The sequence below is a fragment of the Bombyx mori genome, chromosome 8 (assembly GCF_030269925.1).
Source record: "Bombyx mori chromosome 8, ASM3026992v2".
In the NCBI taxonomy this organism is placed as follows: Eukaryota; Metazoa; Arthropoda; class Insecta; order Lepidoptera; family Bombycidae; genus Bombyx; species Bombyx mori.
The window spans coordinates 3,809,556-3,831,023 of record NC_085114.1 but is presented as its reverse complement, the minus strand read 5'-3'; the positions used below and the strand labels follow the sequence as shown (position 1 = coordinate 3,831,023).

The window sequence follows — 21,468 nt, the reverse complement described above, 5'->3', positions numbered from 1 at the left end:
TGGGATAGCCTCTCGGGACTACCCGGGATTAGTTAGGCAAAAAAACTGCTGTTTTCGCGGAGTGGTTTCTTTTTTTAAATTTTATTTCTATTTCTTTTTATTTATTTATATTTTAATTTTTGCAATGAAACAGTTTAAAATGAAGTCTATTTTGATCAAAACATATACATGTACACCGCTACACATCTGCTGTATTTTTTTCAGAGTTTTACTATTTCAAAACGGTTGTCATATCAATATAAACGGTATATCAATATAAACGGCGAATATATCACACACCTTCGATTTGCTGACGATATAGTAGTCATGGCTGAGTCGCTGGAAGATTTGGGGCAGATGCTCGGTGACCTCAATAGAGTTTCCCAACAAGTGGGCCTTAAAATGAATATGGATAAAACAAAAATCATGTTCAATGTCCATGTTAAGCCCACCCCAGTAACTGTTGGGAACTCTACTCTTGAAGTTGTAGACGAATATATATACCTGGGACAGGCAGTCCGATTAGGTAAGTTCAACTTCGAGAGAGAGGTCAGTAGGCGGATCCAACTCGGCTGGGCAGCGTTCGGTAAATTAAAAAATGTGTTCTCGTCCAAAATGCCTCAGTGCCTTAAGACAAAGGTATACAACCAATGTGTGTTACCAGTGATGACTTACGGTTCCGAGACGTGGTGCTTCACAAGGGATATTTTTAGGAAGCTCAGTGTCGCGCAGCGAGCTATGGAGAGGGCTATGCTTGGTATTTCTCTACGGGACCGAATCAGAAATGAGGAGATCCGTAGAAGAACCAAAGTTACTGACATAGCCCGTAGGATTAGCACGCTGAAGTGGCAGTGGGCAGGCCACATCGCGCGAAGATCGGACGGCCGATGGGGCGGAAAGATCCTCGAGTGGAGACCACGTACTGGCAAGCGCAGTGTGGGACGGCCACCTACGAGATGGACCGACGACCTGGTAAGAACCGCTGGGTCACGTTGGATGCAGGTGGCAACGGACCGGCCGCACTGGAGATCACTTGGAGAGGCCTATGTTCAGCAGTGGACAATGGACAGGCTGAGATGATGATGATGATGAAAACGATTGTCTGGAAGAGATAGATGGCTTTTAGCGACATGATTGCCTATTGTACAAAGCAAACTTGTCTGTTGACTGATTTTAGATGTCCATTATGTTTTAGTGTGCAATATTCTCTTTCTATTTGAAAATTATTCGAAAAATTCTGTATTTTTTTTTATAAATTTGTTGATTAATTTCAGTAACGTGAGCGGTAGGTATCGACTTTGCTGTGTCCTTGGCGTTTCTGTGAGAAACGATAATCACTTGCGATTAGGCAATAGTTTATTTGCAAGCAATATTTTTATGGCTAGTTAACGACTCAGCTCAAGCTTAGTACATAAACTGCCCTACCCTAGAACTCGAATCCCCTGTTCATAACAGTTAAGCCCTCATAAGTTACAAGGGCGTTAAGCTTAACTCTCCTTAATTAATCAAAGATTTAAGTTTAAGTACATTTTCCATTTCGAGATTCTAATTATCGAAGAGTAACTTTATCTATCTAAAACTACTTTTACGGCTTTATCTAGCGTTTTTTGTTCTAATTTTATTCTTTACGTAAGGTAGGTACTTCACATTTCTTTTCAATAGAAATGTAGTCTTTTTTTTAAATCATAATTTAGACGGTACTTAGCACAATATTTAAATGGGACCGATAAACACCTTAGTGGTTCGTGAGCACGAAAATATTCGACACGGCAGAAATATGATTGTAGCGGCCACAAAAAACAAGAGATTAAACTGTAAAAGTTTTTTGACGTGATAATATCTTATAATTCGATAGAGCCGGCTGGACGCACGAAAAAACATGTCTCATGCGGCGTTACCTCGCTCTGAGGCATTCCATTTAAGGCTTGAAGTGCAAGGGAGAGCGCGCAACGAGCGACAAAGAGGCACAATCGGCCTCCGCGTTCGGCAGCGTTCGACATCTGTCTCTCTCCTACTTGAGTGAGCGATGCATCCGCGTGGACAGTTGCTATACAATAATACATTTACATATTTTCGTCAAGTATGAAATTCAGTGAAAAATGAATGTGGTGCAATTGTTTATAGCAACGATAATTGCGATAATTGAAAAATGAAACCATTCCATCAGTATTTTCTTATGACGTTGTCACGTTCAACTATCGTCAGTAAGCCGACTTTAGAGACAACCGATTTTTGTTTTTAATTATGTCTACGGGCGAGAAAACCGAAGAAAACATTAATTTTATTTCTAAATACTATGAACTGTTAACCGATGTGGTATAATTGCGACACACTGACACAGAACGGTAGTTTTGCTGTCAAAAATATCCAAGTGTAATATCCAACATCCTCGAAACATTTTCCATCACAATTCGATTTAACGTAATCGATAAAATTAATATTTGAATAATCAAACATCGCTCGTCCAATCGATTTGAAACTTTAGTGGTTGGCGTATTAGGGGTGGTTCTATTCGTAATACAATCAATGCACGACAGATTGTATCGATATAATAGATTCGTTTTTTATCATGTCTTCATTGTTTCCTTCGATGTTTCGGTCACAGATCCCGCAGAAACTTTGATGAACTTAAAAGGCTCATCATTACCGGCAAAATAGAAAGCTAAACACTAAATCTCAAAGCGATGGTTGACCAAATGACTCAGCTAGAAGTGACGGTCAACGAAGCTCGTCGCCATGCAAAAGATGTGAATAGGTAGACAGAAATAGTAAGAAGACTGCAGAATAGTAATGACGCTGAACAATAAGAGAACTATTGAGAAGAAGGACCGTGTGTTTTAAAAGATCCTTCCAAATTCGAATCATGAATTCTATACGTGCATATATCGTTAATTACCGATTGAATCGTTATCTTTTAGACCGATCTAAGACAATAAAACACTTCGAAAATCAAACCCCCGTTTGTCTTTAGAATACGGGCTGTTTCCTCTCTACGTCCGTCTTTGTATTGACCTCGGTCGGGAATATATATGTGGATATCAGTTAATTGAATCTACATGGTTTGACAATTTGACAGCGGTGTGGCATCAACAATACATCGTGTGCGCTGTGTCTGTGTTTCGTGGGTGGCCTTTTGTTTTGTGTGAATGTTAATGTTTTATTGTTAAAAAAACTTTCATATAATCCTTTTCAGGTTTATCCGATCATCAGATAAGCAATCCATCATGTCATTGAGTTGTTTTTGTTTTTGTGAATCAATGTTTTATGATGTTAAAAATCCTGTTGACGGATAGCTGATGGATTCACGGTTATCTGTACGTTAGTTATACGAATTCTCTACCTTTTTGTACTGTTCTTTGAAAATAACAATCATTATCATTATAGTTGCGGGAAGCACCTGGACCAGAACAGCTGAAAATAGAAGCTTATGGAGGCAGTTGGAGGAGGCCTATGTCTATAATAGACAAACAGACAATAACTAATAATAACATAGGTAAAAAAAAAAGATTCCAAAAAAAAAAATTGATTAATATTAATACCACATGTATATGTAAAAAAAAAAGAAAATGTATTTGTCTGAATAAAGGCTTTATTATTATTATTATTATATCATTATAGCTCTTATTAACATAATAATATAGAACTGAATTAAGCACTCTACACATTTCCAATAAAATTCATGTGTTTGTCAATAAAATAATTCTTATTTGAAAATAATTAGAATAAAAAAACAAACTTATATCAAGCCATATACTCTTATATCGTAATAGAACGAATTCACAATATTTTTTTCTACTTTTTACTACAAAACCTCAAAAACGTGTTTTTAGCTTTTTTCAAATATTGATTCCTTCGTAGAACGATCGATCATGAAAAATAAAGATGTAAAAGATCAAACAAGGTAGATTAATCAGAAGTGCTAATTAAGAACTTTTTCTCGCGAAGATTTCTCTGAATCCATTTAAATGTAATAATTTGTTCTTAATTATGAATACTGTGAAGATGTTTGAAATGTTTTTTGTTAAGCGATTCAGGGAGATAAAAATATGAAAAGAAATATTTTCACTTTTATTTTATTTTCTAAGCTGAACTAGCTTACATGCTTTATTTGGAGTTTTATTTTTATTGCCCTTGTAGGCAGACGGGCATAGGGCCCACCTGATGGTGAGTGGTTACCGTCACCCATGGACTTCAGCAATGCCAAGGGCAGAGCCAAGCCGCTGCCTAACAAAGACAACCGCAACCGTAGACATCTCGACTTTTTTTTTATTGCTTAGATGGGTGGATGAACTGACAGTCCACCTGGTGTTAAGTGGTTACTGGAGCCCATAGACATCTACGACGTAAATGCGCCATCCACCTTGAGATATAAGTTCTAAGGTCTCAAGTATAGTTACAAACGGCTGCCCCACCCTTCAAGCGAAAACGCATTACTGCTTTACGGCAGAAATAGGCGGGGTGGTGGTACCTACGCGCGTGGACTCACAAGAGGTCCTACCACCAGTATAAAATATAAAATACCGATACCCATTTTGAGACATACATAATAATATTTTGTATAATTAAAGTTCCATTTGCATTGTTACATTGGAAACCGTTCATATAATAATATATATTATATGATTTTGCAATTGATTAGATTTAATTCCGCCGCCATTTCTAAATCCACCACATCATTCTGATTCCTCCACCAGATTACCCAAAGATATTCATTCGTAAGCTAAACTGGGTCCATCAAATAATATCAAATGGCTTTCGAAGCGTTGTAATAAAATGTGGGGACTGTCAGTCTGTGACGAGGATTATATCGTAAAAAAAACGTTTGCAATCACATCTACGACTCGAAAGGCACCTCGATATTCTAAAAATTATCATAGCCGTATGAATACCGTGCTAAATAATTATTAATCTAGTCTATACTAATATATAAATCTACAGCGGTTTTTACGGATGTTCCGTTATAACTACTGAACCATGCATCTGATTGACTTGAAACTTGGTATCCATGTAGAAAATACTTATGCTTAATGGATAGGCTACTATTTATATGAGTGTTGGACTCCCTAATAATAATGACAATAAACAATAATGTTAGTTTTAAAAGCCCAGCGAAGCGGGTGATTACGTCTAGTATTTAATAAAAAAAGATTTGTGTCAGATTTGTGTTTTGATCATCCCAAATCGAAGTTGGAATTGATTTGATTTCATTAGCGACGATTTGAAGCACAGAGAAAGTTTCAAAATACTTTTCATTCCAAAATGTTTCTGTCGGGCGATAATACTTTTTGGTGTTCATTCTCAAAAGAGATTTATTTAATTTGTTCTATAAATAATGTATGTAGACGGCTGCCCCACCCTTCAAACCGAAACGCATTACTGCTTCACGGCAGAAATAGGCGGGGCGGTGGTACCCACCCGCGCGGACTCACAAGATGTCCTAGCACCAGTAATACTATAGTAATACCACCAAAACTATACTGAGACCTTAGAACTTATATCTCAAGGTGAGTGGCGCATTTACGTTGTAGATGTCTATGGACTCCAGTAACCACTTATCACCGGGTGGGCTGTCAGCTCGTCCACCCATCTAAGTTTTTTTTTTTAAGTAATTCAATTGTACGAAATAATTTCTACGCAGCCACGATTATGAAAAGTTTTTGAGCTTCGAATGCGCAACAACAATCGAGATTACCGTGGTCGTTCTAGCGTTACTTTCGACGAGACGGCGGGAAACGGGAATAGTGATGGGATCAATCAATATTATTGTTATCGATAATTCGAATTTATAGGTGTTTTTATACTTTGAAATGAAATCTTCTTTAGTACCGTTATGATTTCAAGCTTGAAATACAAAAACAGAAAAAGGAGGTCTTGATATAACTGAACATGTTTTTCATATGTTTCCGATACTTAAAGGAGTTTCGGAGTTTCCTTGATTGAAGCTATTGAATGTCAAACATTGGTTTCATTATTACTAGAGGTCCCGCAGTAGTCGAAATTCGACTATAATTAATTGGAATTTTAAGTTTGTACACTGTTATGTATTCTGATTGTATTTTATACTTCTATAATCACAAATTTCGCCAAGACTACACTATAAAAAATATTAACAAAAACAAACTATATTTAATATATTCTCAATTTGACAACAGACGTCAAGAACAAAAGTTTGACAATAAATAGTATCCATGCGTGTGTGCGTCAAATACATAGTATGTAGTGTATGTAATGTTTTCTTTATTGATTTAATGTATCTTTTATGCATTGTTTAAAAAAAATATTAGCATTGTGCACTTCTTCTCTATATTCTCTTTAAGTGTGGAAAATTACATACTCCTCCGTCCGCGCTATTTTCGTAAAAAGGGATACATAGTTTTTGCTTCACGGATTAATATATAGATAATTTTATCTGTTAGTTTTTACTAGACACAATTATGTATTTATCTAAATTTATTTATTAGACTAATAAGCCAGCAAATTTTCCCTTACATTTCATTTTAAATATGCCTTTTCTTTAGTATTTTTTTGTGCGCAATAAATAATATTGATTATTGAAAACATCTTTTAGCTTATTAGATGAACTGAACGACAAGTTATAAAAAACACCATTATTTTGAAATACATAATATATGTCGATACAAAAAAAAATACTGCACAACTCTAGTTGACGACAACTTGAAAGTTTTCGTGAAAATTGTTCGGTATAAAAGTGAAACTGAACTTCTGTGTCACGTAATACGTGTTGTTCATTTATTAATTAAAGTTGTTTGAGCATAGAAACAACTTTGTTAGTATAGAGGATATTAGTTTAGGATTGTTTGACAAACTTATCAGACTTGTACTATAGATTATATCAGACAATTCGAAATAAGAATATTTTTTTTTAACGGCAATCAAAAAATTTAGGTCGAATTAATGTAGAATTTTACAATTTAATTTTTAAGTAAAAAGGAAGCGTTTATTTCTAGAAATATTTTAGCGACAAATAGACAAATTTTTTTTACATTGAATGATTTTTTTTTCCTACCTATGCTGATAGCCTTGAGAGGTTATTTCAGCTTCACCCTAACGTTGTTAGGAATGTTGCTAACACTGACCCTAGCAAGAGCAGTGCTTCGCAGAATCTACCACGGGATTGGAAGCGCGACCCACTGAGAAGATCCGGTGAGAAACTCAGTGTGCTGTGTCTATAGGTTAATTCGCTCGTCGAGCCCTTCGTCGCAAGCGACGGAAGGATGATGACCGGTGCTTGCGGTGCCTAAAAGCAGTGTTAATGGATCGGGAGGATCCGTAATGACGTGCTTTGGGCGACGTCGACTGTTTACCATTCGGTCTACAGGATCGGGTATGTATTTAATGATAGGTACCAACACCACCTATTACGTATTTCTGCCATAAAGCAGTAATACTTTTCGGGGGCGGCCGTTGTACTGTAAAAACTGAGATCTTAAAACTCATATCTCGAGGTGGGTGGTGGAATTTATGTTGTCGATATCTATGGGCATCCGTGACTATTGAACACTAACTAACTAACGTACTCTTTAAATTGCTTATTATTTCATATCCAAAAGTATTCTTCTTCTTTTTTCCCCCACAATGTTGCGTCATGGGTGACATGGACTGCATGCACTTTCTTAATCAGATCTGACCATCTGGTGGGTGTTTGGTCCACGGCGCGCTGGCCTTCTATGCGACCCAAAATTTCCTATTTAATGCCGGGAGATCGCATCATAAGTCCGAAGAAGCTCATAACAATTTCTTGGCAAATGGCAGAGTCTTTTTTGGATGTTTAGCTCTATTAAAATGGAATAATTAGTTCTCATGGCAGTCTATGGCATTCCGAGCATTCTCCGCCAAATCCAGATTTCAAAGGCATCAATATTTTTGGTATCGCGGCTTTTCATGCACCATGTCTCTGCTCCGTAGAGAAATATGCAAAAGACCAGTGCCGGCTACAAGCGCACTTTGGTTCTATAGCAAATGCTAAGGTTTTTTCAGATCTTCTCGAAGTTGGCAATCGCACTTTTAGCCATACCGTAACTTCGGCGTATTTCTCCATAAGTATAGATAGCTTAAAATGTCATAACAAAAGAAGAAAAAAAATTCAACGAAAAGAAAAGAAAATAAAGTTTTTTTTCGCTTCAGCTATTCCGTTGTCTGTCTCTTAAATGAAATAAGCGAGCATTTCAATCGCGGCTCGAAACCGGAGACAGCCTAAGACGTGTCAGAATTTCTTCAGTACTGATTTTATTTAAATGTGAAATTTTACGGAGCACCATTGTTATTCGGCTCGATAAAACGGAAATGACATTCTAAAAGTGACATTAAATAAAGGTAAAAAAACAAACATCTGCCCCTGGCATTGCTGAAGTCCATGGGCGACGGTAATCACTCACCATCAGGTGGGCCGTATGCTCGTCTGCCTACAAGGGCAATAAAATAAAATAAAAAAATCTACATACATGATTTAGCTTGCGACAGAATGAGATAGAATATGATTGAAGGTTTCACTGCTACTGCGTGTGAATTGCACAATTTTTTTTATTTATTACTTAGATGAGTGGACGAGCTCACAGCGATTATTCTGATCAATAACATTCCCGTAAACGACTGTTTCAGAGAAGTCTTTAATTAGTACATACAAGTCCTGAACAACAACATGAGTATAGACTTAGCGATTTGTCAGAAAACTGTCAACGAATGAAATTTCTTATACATTAAAGAAATACGATAAACAAGTTGTTAGCTATAAAAACTATATACGGAACTCAAGCTTTTCCTAGAAACTATTTTTTTATTGCTCAGACGGTTGAATGAACTCACGGTGCACATAGTGTTAAGTTATCAGAGGGTATAGATATCAAAGAACATTAATGCCGCCATTTACCTTGATGTATGAGTTTTGAGCCTCAGTTTTACAACACAGCAGCTTCCCCACCCATCAAACTGAAACGTATTACTGCTACGCAGCATAAATGGGCAGAGTAGGGCTTGTGGGTGCCCATGTGGGCTCACATGAGGCCTCAGCAACGGTCCGACATCACAACCCACACGTGTGTCGTATCGCAACGTCCGAATCAATCGCCCGTCGTTGTATCGATCGCCATTGAATAAAATATAAGTGTAAGGCGGTCATCATTTACAGAATGTCGTTACACAACCAAGACATTATTTATTAAAACAAATCGTATTTATGATCTGCGTGAACCTTCTGTGTTTCCGTGTATTTTAAAGGTGAAGGTAGGGAAATATGGTGCAGATTGATCAAGAAAGATTTATCGGTGAATCCGAAAGATTTAAATGGAGCTAGAAATAAAAAGAATTCTAAGGAATTAAAATATATTGAACTTAACAGTCGGCACGTACTGGAAGAGAGCCGCGTGGCAACTTCGCAATTTTAGATGACGCCTTTGCGAAAATACACACAAATAAACGCGATGTGTCGTAAATAATAAAGTTTAGATTTATGGAGCTTGTTGTTTATTGATTGATATATTTTAGTTTATTGTTCTGTTTTCGCGAGTCGTTAAAACCATTTTAAACTTGCTGTTGGGACTTCCTTTTCCTTATTCCTTCCTCAATCCCCTATCCACGCCATCTGTTGACATTACAAGAAAAACTACGCGCGTATGAAAATGGCGCGAAGTGTGTAAAAAAAAAAAAACTAAAACATGGTGCCGGTGCAAAAACAATAAAATTGTGAATTGTTGATCAATCAGCACATATAACTCTCGCCAGTGAGAAAATTGAATAGTGCATCAACGAAATACAGAGTGAGTCCTAAAACTTATCCTTTTCCCAGTCCCAAACATCTAAATTCAAAACATATTTAGTGGTCCTTCGAGCCGGATAACCTATGGTAACTAGGGGCATATTCGTTAGAAAACTCTAGTTATACATTTCATTTCGCTTTAATCTTATCCTAATAACAATATAACTATTATTTTATAATATTATTTTACTATTTAAAGCATAAAATAACAATATACTTTTATAAATCTCAAGTGACGTAGGTAGTTCAAGAAATTTCTCGGTTGTAAAAATAGCATTTATTTGCAACATAATTTTTGTATTCAAATTCAAATTATATTTGTACTGTTACTATAATTTACGTATTCTATAATGTCAGAACTCAAATTAAAACTCCTAACAAGTCAGCGTGAATACGTTTTTAAGGACATACAAATACTTTATAACTTATCACAACAAATTGCATCAGATTCGTCAAAATTATCTCAATTCAATGTTCGATACAAACGTCTAGATGTCTTACGGCAAGAATATTTAGATCTAACTAATCAAATAAATGCGTTAAAACTTGAAATTAATCCTAAAGACAAAATCGATATGCAAGTTGTTAAGGCATTTGACGACATGTATTACGCGATATCGGAAGCGTGTAACGCCGACCCCGGCAACGCCGGCGCACTCGCGTCGCATTACATCTCACCCAAGCCGTTTGGTCAGCAAGTGCGTTTACCAAAAATTAATTTAATCAAGTTTGATGGTAGAATTGAGCAATGGCGGACTTTTTATGATACATTTACGTCGCTTGTACACGAGAATGAGAATATTACAGCAATTGAGAAATTTCATTATTTAATATCGTGTCTATCGGGTGCTGCTTTATCGATTGCCAAAGGGGTACCTGTTACATCTGATAATTATCAAATAGTTTTCGACGCACTAGTGGGTCGATTTGAAAATAAAAGATTATTAGCTACATCTTATTTAGACAAAATTATACAATTTCAGCAATTAAAAAGTTCTAACATTAATGATTTATTGACATTAAATAATTTATTATACGAAAGTGTCAATGCCCTCAAGGCAGTAAACATTCCTAATCTTGGTGAATTTATATTATTCTATTTGGCGTCCCGTACTTTAGACAGTGACACTCGTAAAAGATTTGAATCAAAGTTACAGGAAAATTCAAATAACCTACCTACTATAAACGACTTACTAACTTTTTTACAAAACTATGTTAAGATACTAGAGGTTAGTGAACCAAGCTCGTCATCTGTTGTACGTATACAACAAACTAATAAACAACTCACAAATTATAAGAGTGCACCTCGCAATGAATGTTTTTCTAAAAAACCTTATTTGAAATCAACATCATTGCCCGTTAATTCAAATATATCTTCAAGTGTCAACACCGGCGCACCGTGTAGCTGTTGTGAACAACAACATAATCTATATAAGTGTCCTAAATTTCAAGCTTTAGGCATACAAGACCGGCTTAATTTGGTGACATCAAAATCTTTATGTAAAAACTGTTTACGCCAAAATCATAACATTAACAAATGTTATTCAAAATTAAATTGTTCTACTTGCGGACAACGACATCATACGCTTCTCCATGAGGTCAATACAGCTGTGAGTGGCATGGTCACAGTTGACGTACGCCCGGACGAGATCACACGTAATCCTACCTTCGAGTCTAGCACTGCAGCCTCCACTAATGCGTATGTGGGCTACAGTCGCTCGGTGGTTCTTTTAGGTACTTGTGTAGTTCGCGTTCGTCATCCTCGCAGTACTAATCAATCATTTCTTGTACGTGCGTTGATTGATAGTGGTGCTCAAGATTGTTTCATTACCAAGTCATGTTGTCAACGTTTGGGCTTACCATTACGTCGCTGTCCATTAGCCGTAGTTGGTCTAGGTCAAAATGCTGTACATCACGTGACTGGAGTTACTTCTTGCACTGTACTTTCTCGTACTTCAGAAAATCCTCATTTCAACATTAATCCTATCGTAGTAAATACTATAACGAGTAAAATGCCTGCTACAAACTTACCTACTAATCTTCGTGAATCTTTTAAACATCTGGTCCTCGCAGATGAGAATTTTGATAAACCATCAAATGTAGATTTACTACTCGGCGCAGAACTGTTCCATAGTATTTATGACGGTCAACGCGTTCAGCCCAGTCATGACCTACCGGTAGCTTTACACAGCGTGTTTGGTTGGGTCATCACCGGCAAACTTAATACAAACTATTTACCTCCGCCAAAAATATCTTCTCTCTTAGCATCCACACGTTCTCTGGACGAGGGACTCAAGCGATTCTGGGAGATCGAAGAACCTCCAAGTCAGGTTATCTTAAACCCTGAAGATATTAAATGTGAACAAATGTACTCAAATCTAACGTATCGTAATCCCGACGGCAGATATGTTGTACCTATGCTTCTCAAAGAACCTATCAGTCAACTAGGCGATTCTTTCAACCAATCTTTCTCTCGGCTCGTTAACCTCGAACGACGCCTTGATCGAAACTTAGAGTTGAAAAAAGAGTACACCGCCTTTATGCGCGAATACAAGCTGTTAGGGCATATGGAGCCTAGCGCTGACTCGAATAAAATCGGGCAGTATATAATTCCTCATCATTGTGTCATTCGCCCGGAAAGTACAACGACTAAACTTAGAGTTGTATTCGATGCTAGCGCCAAAACTACCAATGGCAAATCTCTTAACGATCTTGTATATACTGGTCCAAAACTTCAAAACGATATAGGAGATATACTTACAAAATTTCGCTTGCATGCTGTTGTTTTTACTGCCGACATCAGTAAGATGTATCGAAACATCGAACTTAGGCCAGAAGACCGAAAATGGCAGCATATACTTTGGCGCGATTCTCCTTCTGATCCTGTAACTGAGTACGAGTTGAAAACGGTAACCTACGGGGTTACGAGTTCCCCTTATCTGGCAATACGTACTCTGCATCAATTAGCCTCTGACTACGAAAAAGAGTGGCCCTTAGCAGCTGCTAGTCTTCGTCATGATACTTTCATGGATGACATCACTGTTGGTGCTACATCTATTGAAACTGCACTGAAACATAAAGAAGAGTTAATACAAATGTTAGCGCGTGCTAAGTTCGAATTACGTAAATGGAGTAGCAACTCACCCGAATTCCTCACTCAGATACCAACGGAACATTGTCAAGTTCCAAAAATATTTTGTGATGAAAAACAAAAACAAAGTATCAAGATTCTTGGAGTCCAATGGGATCCAGCTGATGATAACTTCACTTATGCTTTATCAGAACTCACTCCAGGGAATACAAAACGTGCTATTCTATCAAACGTCGCCAGAATTTATGATCCACTCGGATGGTTAGCCCCAATGGTTCTAATAGCTAAGCTTACCTTACAAGAACTATGGCGCCTTCAGCTTGACTGGGATGAAACTGTACCGTCTGATATGTTGTCTCAGTGGCATCTATTTACATCTGAGTTTCACTATCTGAAGGATATTAAAATTCCTCGACTAATTGTACCTCCTCATTCAAAATCATACGAACTTGTAGGTTTTTGTGATGGATCTACCAAGGCTTATGGTTGTTCTGTGTACTTACGTATAACTACCGACAGTGAAATTACATCTCACTTGCTTATTGCAAAATCTAAAGTAGCTCCATTAAAAGTTCTTACTGTCAACCGATTGGAGCTATGTAGTGCTGTATTACTAGCAAAAATATTGAAGCATATTAGTAATTTACTAAATGAAACTCAAACCTCAAACATAACAATTTCAAAGATATGGGCATTCACTGATAGCTCAACTGTACTATCATGGCTGCAAACAGCACCTCATCGTCTTAAAACTTTCGTTGCACATCGTGTCGTGAAGCTGTTAGATAATTTGTCTGTCGAAAATTGGTATCATGTGCCAACGTATGATAATCCAGCCGATTACTGCAGTCGTGGTCTTACCTGTTCTCAACTTGTGGCTTGTTCCACTTGGTGGACAGGACCCAAATGGATAGTCTCGAATTCTTCTACATGGCCGGTGTCTGAAAAATTACCTTATCTAAAGGAATTAGCCGAAGTAAAATCCAGCTTCTTGTGCCATGTTCTTTTGGAGTCATCCGACGATAGTATTCTAACTCAGTTAATTGAGAAGTACTCTTCATTGTTGAGGCTACAACGCATCTTTGCCTGGTGTCGACGTTTTATTGCAAACGCAACTCGTCCGCCAGAAAAACGTATCAAATCTTTTTTAACTTTTACAGAACTAGAAGACTCTCTCTTTACCATTGTAAAACATGTTCAATCTCTTACATTCGCTAGCGAAATTAGTGCAATTAAATGTGGAAAACCTTGTTCTCGCACTATAATAAAGTTAGCGCCAATTCTCGATCAACGGGGTCTGTTACGAGTGGGGGGACGATTAAAAAATGCAAACTTGCCACAATCAGCTATAAATCCGTTATTGTTGCCAAAAACCTCCCATCTTTCTCTAATTATTATTGATTATTACCATCGTTTATTTCTACACTGTGGACCTCGTGCGTTACAATCTTTAATTCAAAGAAAATTTTGGATCCTAGGTATTCGTAATCTTATTAGATCGCGGCTTTCAAAATGCATCACTTGTTTTAAAGTAAATCCTGTACCTTTTCAACCTGTAATGGGTGATCTTCCCTCTATCCGAGTTCAAGCAGCTCGTTGCTTTCAAAATATAGGTGTCGACTTTGCAGGACCTTTTATCGTGAAAGAAAGTCGCAGACGAAATGCCAAAACATATAAAACTTATGCCTGTATATTTGTCTGCCTAGCGGTTAAGGCAATTCACATTGAATTGGTAACTGAGCTCTCCACCTCGGCCTTTATTGCTGCTCTAGATAGGTTTGTGTCCCGTCGTGGTTTATGTAGTACCATTATTTCGGATTGTGGTTCGAATTTCGTGGGTGCTAAACGCTATCTTAGCGAGATGCATCAATTAATGCTAAGTAAGAATCTTGAAGTTGAGTCTGTTTTGATAAACCGGGGAATCCAATGGAAACTAAACCCGCCAACCGGAAGTCATTTTGGAGGTATATTTGAAAGTGGGGTAAAATCGATGAAGTATCACCTGAAACGGGTAATCGGAAGTCAAATATTAACCTTTGAAGAGCTAACAACAATTCTTACCAAAATCGAAGCTATTCTCAATTCACGACCATTAATTTCGGTATCTTCTGACCCCAACGAGGTAGACGTATTGACACCTGGGCATTTCTTGATAGGGAGCCCTCTAGTGAGCTTACCCGAGCCTCTCCTTGCTGATATACAAATGTCAGTTCGTTCTAGATGGCAGATGTTACAAAAGCTAACTCAAAGTTTTTGGCGAGTCTGGCATTTGGATTATCTTCATACATTACAGCAACGCGCTAAATGGTTTAAACAACACGGTAACGTTAAGCTGGGAGATATAGTTATGATTGTGGATCAAAACCTTCCACCGTTGGAATGGCGTATCGGCAGAATTAGCATAATTCATCCCGGTTCTGATGGCGTAGTACGGGTTGTCACTGTCCAAACAGCTAACGGTCTGCTGCGCCGACCAGTTACAAAGTTGTGTCCTTTGCCAATTCACGAAAACTTGTAACCTTTATAATTTACTTTATACTATTATCTAATTTAATAGTACTTATAATAGTTTATTTATTCACATAATTATTATTTTTATCTTAATTATTACTTTATTCTTAGCATATTATTATCTCTAATTCACTAGGTACCTTAGTTACCACAGCTTATTATCTTATTAAAATCTTTTGAAATCCTCCAATGATTTCAAGTGGGGGGAAATGTTGGGACTTCCTTTTCCTTATTCCTTCCTCAATCCCCTATCCACGCCATCTGTTGACATTACAAGAAAAACTACGCGCGTATGAAAATGGCGCGAAGTGTGTAAAAAAAAAAAAACTAAAACATGGTGCCGGTGCAAAAACAATAAAATTGTGAATTGTTGATCAATCAGCACATATAACTCTCGCCAGTGAGAAAATTGAATAGTGCATCAACGAAATACAGAGTGAGTCCTAAAACTTATCCTTTTCCCAGTCCCAAACATCTAAATTCAAAACACTTGCCTTTAAAGCTGCTTTTACACTTTTATCTCGCGTTTATTTTTTTCATTTTACTTTCATTTATTACGATTACTGTAAAATTTAAATTTTCATTTTATTAAATGATAACAAAAGTATTCCTCTCCGAACTGTTGTCAGTTTACTGTTATTTATTATAATACCCAAAACAATTATAATGGCGAAATTAAACCGTAAAAGTGGCTTAAAACAAATTTTATTTCCGAGTATAAAATCTAAAGTTTGATGTTGTTATTGTTCTTTCAATTTTAACGTTTTTTTTTCGAAACAGGATAAATTCACGTCACATAGTGAATTTATTATTTGCGTTTGACAATCGATGTCCTGTACAAGGACCTTTATACAGGAGCGAACTGTTGCCACGTAACGTAATTGGACTGTATTGCCGAGTGGCTTCTTAGCATGCTCGGCAAAGGGGTAATTAAGTTAAGAAACTGAATTTCCAAATACGTCTAGTGAGCCATCTCATGTCTACGGACTTCATTTAGAATCAAATGGATTGTGAGATCATTTGCCAATGTAATAGGAGTGGGCGATATAAATCGTATCTAGATTCAATATCTATATATCGCAGCAATATCGTTGAATCCGATATCGCCCCGCACGAAATCTATATATCGATATCGGCCGATACACGATATTGCTCGATGTGATGCGCATCGGCATATCGTACCGATTCGTGAATATCAGCAATATTCGTTTGGTTCGTATCGAATCGGCCAGAGTGAGTGAGCGCACGATAGGGATATCATGTGATGAATGAAACAGAAACAGGCATTATCCATACAATTGTAAACCTTATATTTAAGTCCATATGTCTGTAGATTATTCTTAGCGTATCAGCAGGATACAATTTAGGAAAGAAGTTTCAAATTTCGACCCTAACTTGAATGCAGTATAGCCTATTTGCATCGTTGAATTTAATTTCACGCGCTTTGATCTTGAACTACAATTTTTGGACAAGTGTTTATAAATACTTAAAAGTTTTTTGTGTTTGATTTTTAAAGTACACATTTTTCTATTTTTAGTTGAATCCAAATAATTGAGTTTATTTCTTGTGTTTGTATTAAACTTTTGAAATCTACACTCTTTTGGTATATTTTGTAATTTTAAATTAAGATACAAAATACTAAAAACTGAAAATAATGTAGCCAGTCCTAAGCCTGATAAAAGCATGAAGGAAAGTTTTTTTGATATTTTTATTTTCATGTTCTTTTTATTACTTTAAAATCATATTATAAATTGATATCAGAAAACCAACCGTATAACGTTGACTTAAATCTATATCTACTACGATATTATATCAGCGTATCGTTTCAAATCTCAAATATCATGAATCGAGAAAATCTACTAGCATCCATCAATATATAGATTCAGAAAATATATAGATTCAATATCCGATATTGATCCTCGATATATAGATACGATTCGATACGCGGCAAAACCGATATTACCCACTCCTACAATGTAAACATAGTCAAATAATTCGAATCATACCAAAAATAAAAAAGCGTGGATAACTTCAAACTAAACGTATGGACTAGGCGTTACTGGAACTCATGGATTATGTGAATATATTCGATATTGCGGCACGAGATTGAAGTTTTTTATTTCGTTTGAATAACGTAAATACTGCTCCTAAAAAAAAGAACGCATTATTGTTTGGAAGTACAAACATGGCACCACTATACACTACCGTTCAAAAGTTTGGAAACACCCTATTGTCAATAGAATAAAAAAAACCGTAATAAATCTCTAAATAAACACGTTATTGTTGAAGTTAACGACCGTACTTATAACAATAATGAACACGATTTCTTATTTCTTATGACTTGTCCCTTATTTTGTAATAAGATCGACACGCGTTTTTTTTAACCACAAAATTTTCAACACCAAGAATTGTTGATTTCTTACAATTACTGGGTTTGTTCATTGTTTGTGTTTTGTACAGAGTATAATTTACCAGGTACCAGGTAGGCAGGTACTTTTGAAAAGGCGAATACATTTTAAAAGTATTTATATTAGTTTAGTTCAGTGTATTTCGTAACGTCCATGCGTTAGTTACAACAGCTGACCGGCACATAAAATATTCGAACCTAGAAAATACTCTTAAAACTATTTACATACGTGTACTCACATAGTTATTCGAGCGACTAACCGATAAAAAAGCTTTTGTTTGTTTGGTCGTCGATAGACCCCGATACATAGATTAGAATTTAGATAAGATTGGTACAAAAATTGATTTCTTTATCTACTTTTGTAATATTTTGAGGTAACCAACTTGCGATATTTCCACGGTATTAGAATCGTGTTTTTATTTATTTATTTCAATCTCTTGTAGCATATAACTGGATGTCAATGATTTCGGTATTTAAAATAAAACTTGCTGTTAGTTCTAATGTTTAACAGGTAACAATTTTAGTGTTAGATATCTTTGAATAATTCAGTGAACTAAATTAAATAATAATAATAATAACATTTTAAGAAACTTTCGTTTAGGGTTAGGCCCTTGATACAGAATATAGGCAATTATCTTCGATACTGCGCGTATTGTGAGGAGGTTTCTCAATCTGGAGTCCTAACCACTGGTGGCTTGTGTCGTATATACCGCCATCAGCGGGAATCTATTTTTATATTATAGTGTTTTAAAAAAATTGTATTATTGATTTTTTTTTAAATTGTGTATAATTAATAATATTTTAAATAAATATAGATTATAATAATAAGTTAAATTATTTGTTTTATTTAACGGAAACTAGCTCTTGAGTTACAAAAACATTAAATGATTTTTTCTAACCTCAATAAGTAGAAGTACATGGAACCCATGTGATGAAAATTGTAATAATATTGTACATAGCCTTTGTACATAGTATTTAGACATTCTTTAAATCTGTTTTTATTGTATTTTCTTTTTGTGTACAATAAGTATAAATAAATAAATAAATAAATAATAATTATAAGACCTTAACATGGTAACCAAAATAATTTGTTTGCAATTATAATTTTATTAAAAAGCTATACTAAGTTTAAATTAATTTCAACAAAATGGTTTAGAGTAATGTTCGTATAAAATAAGGCGATTTTAATTTATTTTCATTGCCTAAAACAACATTAATAAAATAAAAAAGTTGATTAAACAAAATTAAAAACTATCTTGATCTTGTTATAATTTACCGCAAGCAAGAAAACTACGAATTAGTAACATAGGTACATACTTACATTCGCTTTCCGAAGAAATTTTCGATTCATATTTCAATAAATTCAAAAAGTACACACTCATTTTTAGTTACATTTAAAAATATATAATTAAAACTTTCAAATCTACAACTGAATCTTAGCATAGAGACACTTTGGCAAAGTTTGTGTTTTATTTTTAAAATAATTTTAAATGATTGTTTTTCTAAAATATTATTTACGAAAATTGAAATCTCGTAAACAATCTCGGTGTTGCGCCACGTGGCGAGACCCGACGCTCGGCTACGTCGGCCTACGACGTAGCACTGGCGTAGCGGTATCGTAGATCTGACTTTCCAAGACTGCACAGCGCATGGTTTTCAACAAAGTAATGTAGTAAATTATTTGAAAAAATATTTGCTTTTCAAATTGCTTATCAAGTGATTATGGGCTTTAATAATTTAACCTAAGTTTCAAATTTCCGGACGAAGTAGGTCTCTCTGTAAAATATATTTGGGTTCTGGACGTGCGTGTTTTATTCCGTGTACCTCCAGAAACCATAAACAGAAGATCCTAATTTGGGTCGTTAATTGTCAAACGCTAGTGCAATGTAGAGGTTGACCGAAGAAGATATGGATAGAGTGTATTTATGACGATATGAGAAAGAGAGAGTGAGTGTTGAACAGACGTATGATAGAAGAGAATTGAAGAGAAAAATTTGCTGTGCCGATCCAACCTAGTGGATAAGGTGAAGAAAAAGAATAATAATTATCAAACGGTTATAATCATAATTGTAACGTACCAGATCGCATCGGTTTGAATTTGATTTAGTATAGCAATTTATGTAACAATTCCTTTAATATCGCAGCAATAGATATAGAATAGTAGAAATTAAAATATTATTTGGGCCATTTCTATCGAGCAGCAATACTCGATCGATGGAATCTCCCCTTCGTAATTACCGTGTGTTAATATTGACGATGTTAATATGTTTAATACCTTGACCTTAAGCTATGACGTTTTACTGAAATTACACGCCTTAAATTAGAATCGGTAGGCCGAGCTGTGATAACTTATGATATCGGTTGCAGATAGTAGACCGTACAATCCTGCCAATTAGTACCACACAACAAATCTATGTTACGGATCCAAGGCACTCAATCCTAAAAAATAGGCCTATGCAGATAAAACTCGCAGCGGTAGGCAGGAGTTTAGCTCTGCCCCTCGAAATGCTGAAGTCCATGGGCGACGGTAACCACTCACCATCGGGTGGGCCGTATGCTCGTCTGCCTACTAGGGCATTAAAAAAAAATACATATTTCAACATTAACATTACAAAATCCCACATAACTAGCTCAACCAAAACAGTTACGCTAACATTGTCAAAATTGTTATAAACAAATTATTCGACAGCTATAAACAGTTACGACCAGACGGAGCTGTTAAAGTAAACTTTTCACGGAATTAACAAAACAAAAGATAAAACAATTTAAAGGCCCAACAAACAAACATTTTAAACATTAACCCCCAAACGAGGAAAGCGGACGTCGACATTACTTTGATTGTTATTTTATTCGCTTCATAATATTTAACATCTGTACATTCCCGCTTATTACCCGGTGGAGCAGTCTCAGTGTTATTTTAATTCATTTTACAGAAGCGATGTACTGAAAACAATTTCGAACATCAATTAATGTTTAAGTCGGGTTAGTATCGAGCAATACGATTTTGTGGTGACATAAAAAAATAGAAAAATGTTCACAATCGACTTCCACGGTGAAGGAATAACGTCGTGTAATAAAAATCAAACCCGCAAAATTATAAATTGCGTAATTACTGGTGGTAGGAGCTCTTGTGAGTCCGCGCGGGTAGGTACCACCACCCTGCCTATTTCAGCCGTGAAGTAGTATTGCGTTTCGGTTTAAAGGGTGGGGCAGCCATTGTAACTATACTGAGACCTTAGAACTTATATCTCAAAATGGGTGGCGCATTTACGTTCTAGATGTCTATGGGCTCCAGTTACCACTTAACACCGGGTGGGTTGTGAGTTCATCCACCCATCTACGCAATAAAAAAAAAGTTAGAATTTTCTTTGTACAAAGAAAGATCCCAATCACCAAATACTCAAGGACATCAACAATCTCAGCCTATCGTCCTTAAGTGAGATTTTACTTTTCATATTTTTATTTACGTTCTATTGTTCGCAATTTGTTTTAATAATCGACTACATTGAAAAAAAAGAATGGAAAAGTCTTAAAAGAAATGTTATGTTCAATATCGGTTGGATTTGGTTGGAAGCTCAGAAAAACTTGGACGAAACAAACTTTTCAATCTGTTTCCATGTAAATATTGAAATGGAACACATCGGCCGTTGCTTATTCGTAAAGTTTCGTTTGTCATGAATTGAAAGCTCTTCGTGAGGGTTGGTGAGA

The 21,468-nt window shown here is 36.0% G+C and overlaps 1 protein-coding gene across 2 annotated transcripts in view; it reads right to left on the bottom strand.

The window, feature by feature from the left end:
- LOC105841337 (uncharacterized) overlaps positions 1-19,227 on the bottom strand; it is a 67,328-nt gene extending 48,101 nt beyond the window's left edge. For both annotated transcript variants that reach the window (XM_062669657.1, XM_062669658.1), the window contains exon 1: positions 19,082-19,227. In XM_062669657.1, coding sequence (XP_062525641.1) covers positions 19,082-19,142 — 61 coding nt within the window. In that variant the 5' untranslated portion in view covers positions 19,143-19,227. The remainder of the gene's footprint in view (positions 1-19,081) is intronic.
- Positions 19,228-21,468: the final 2,241 nt, after the last annotated feature.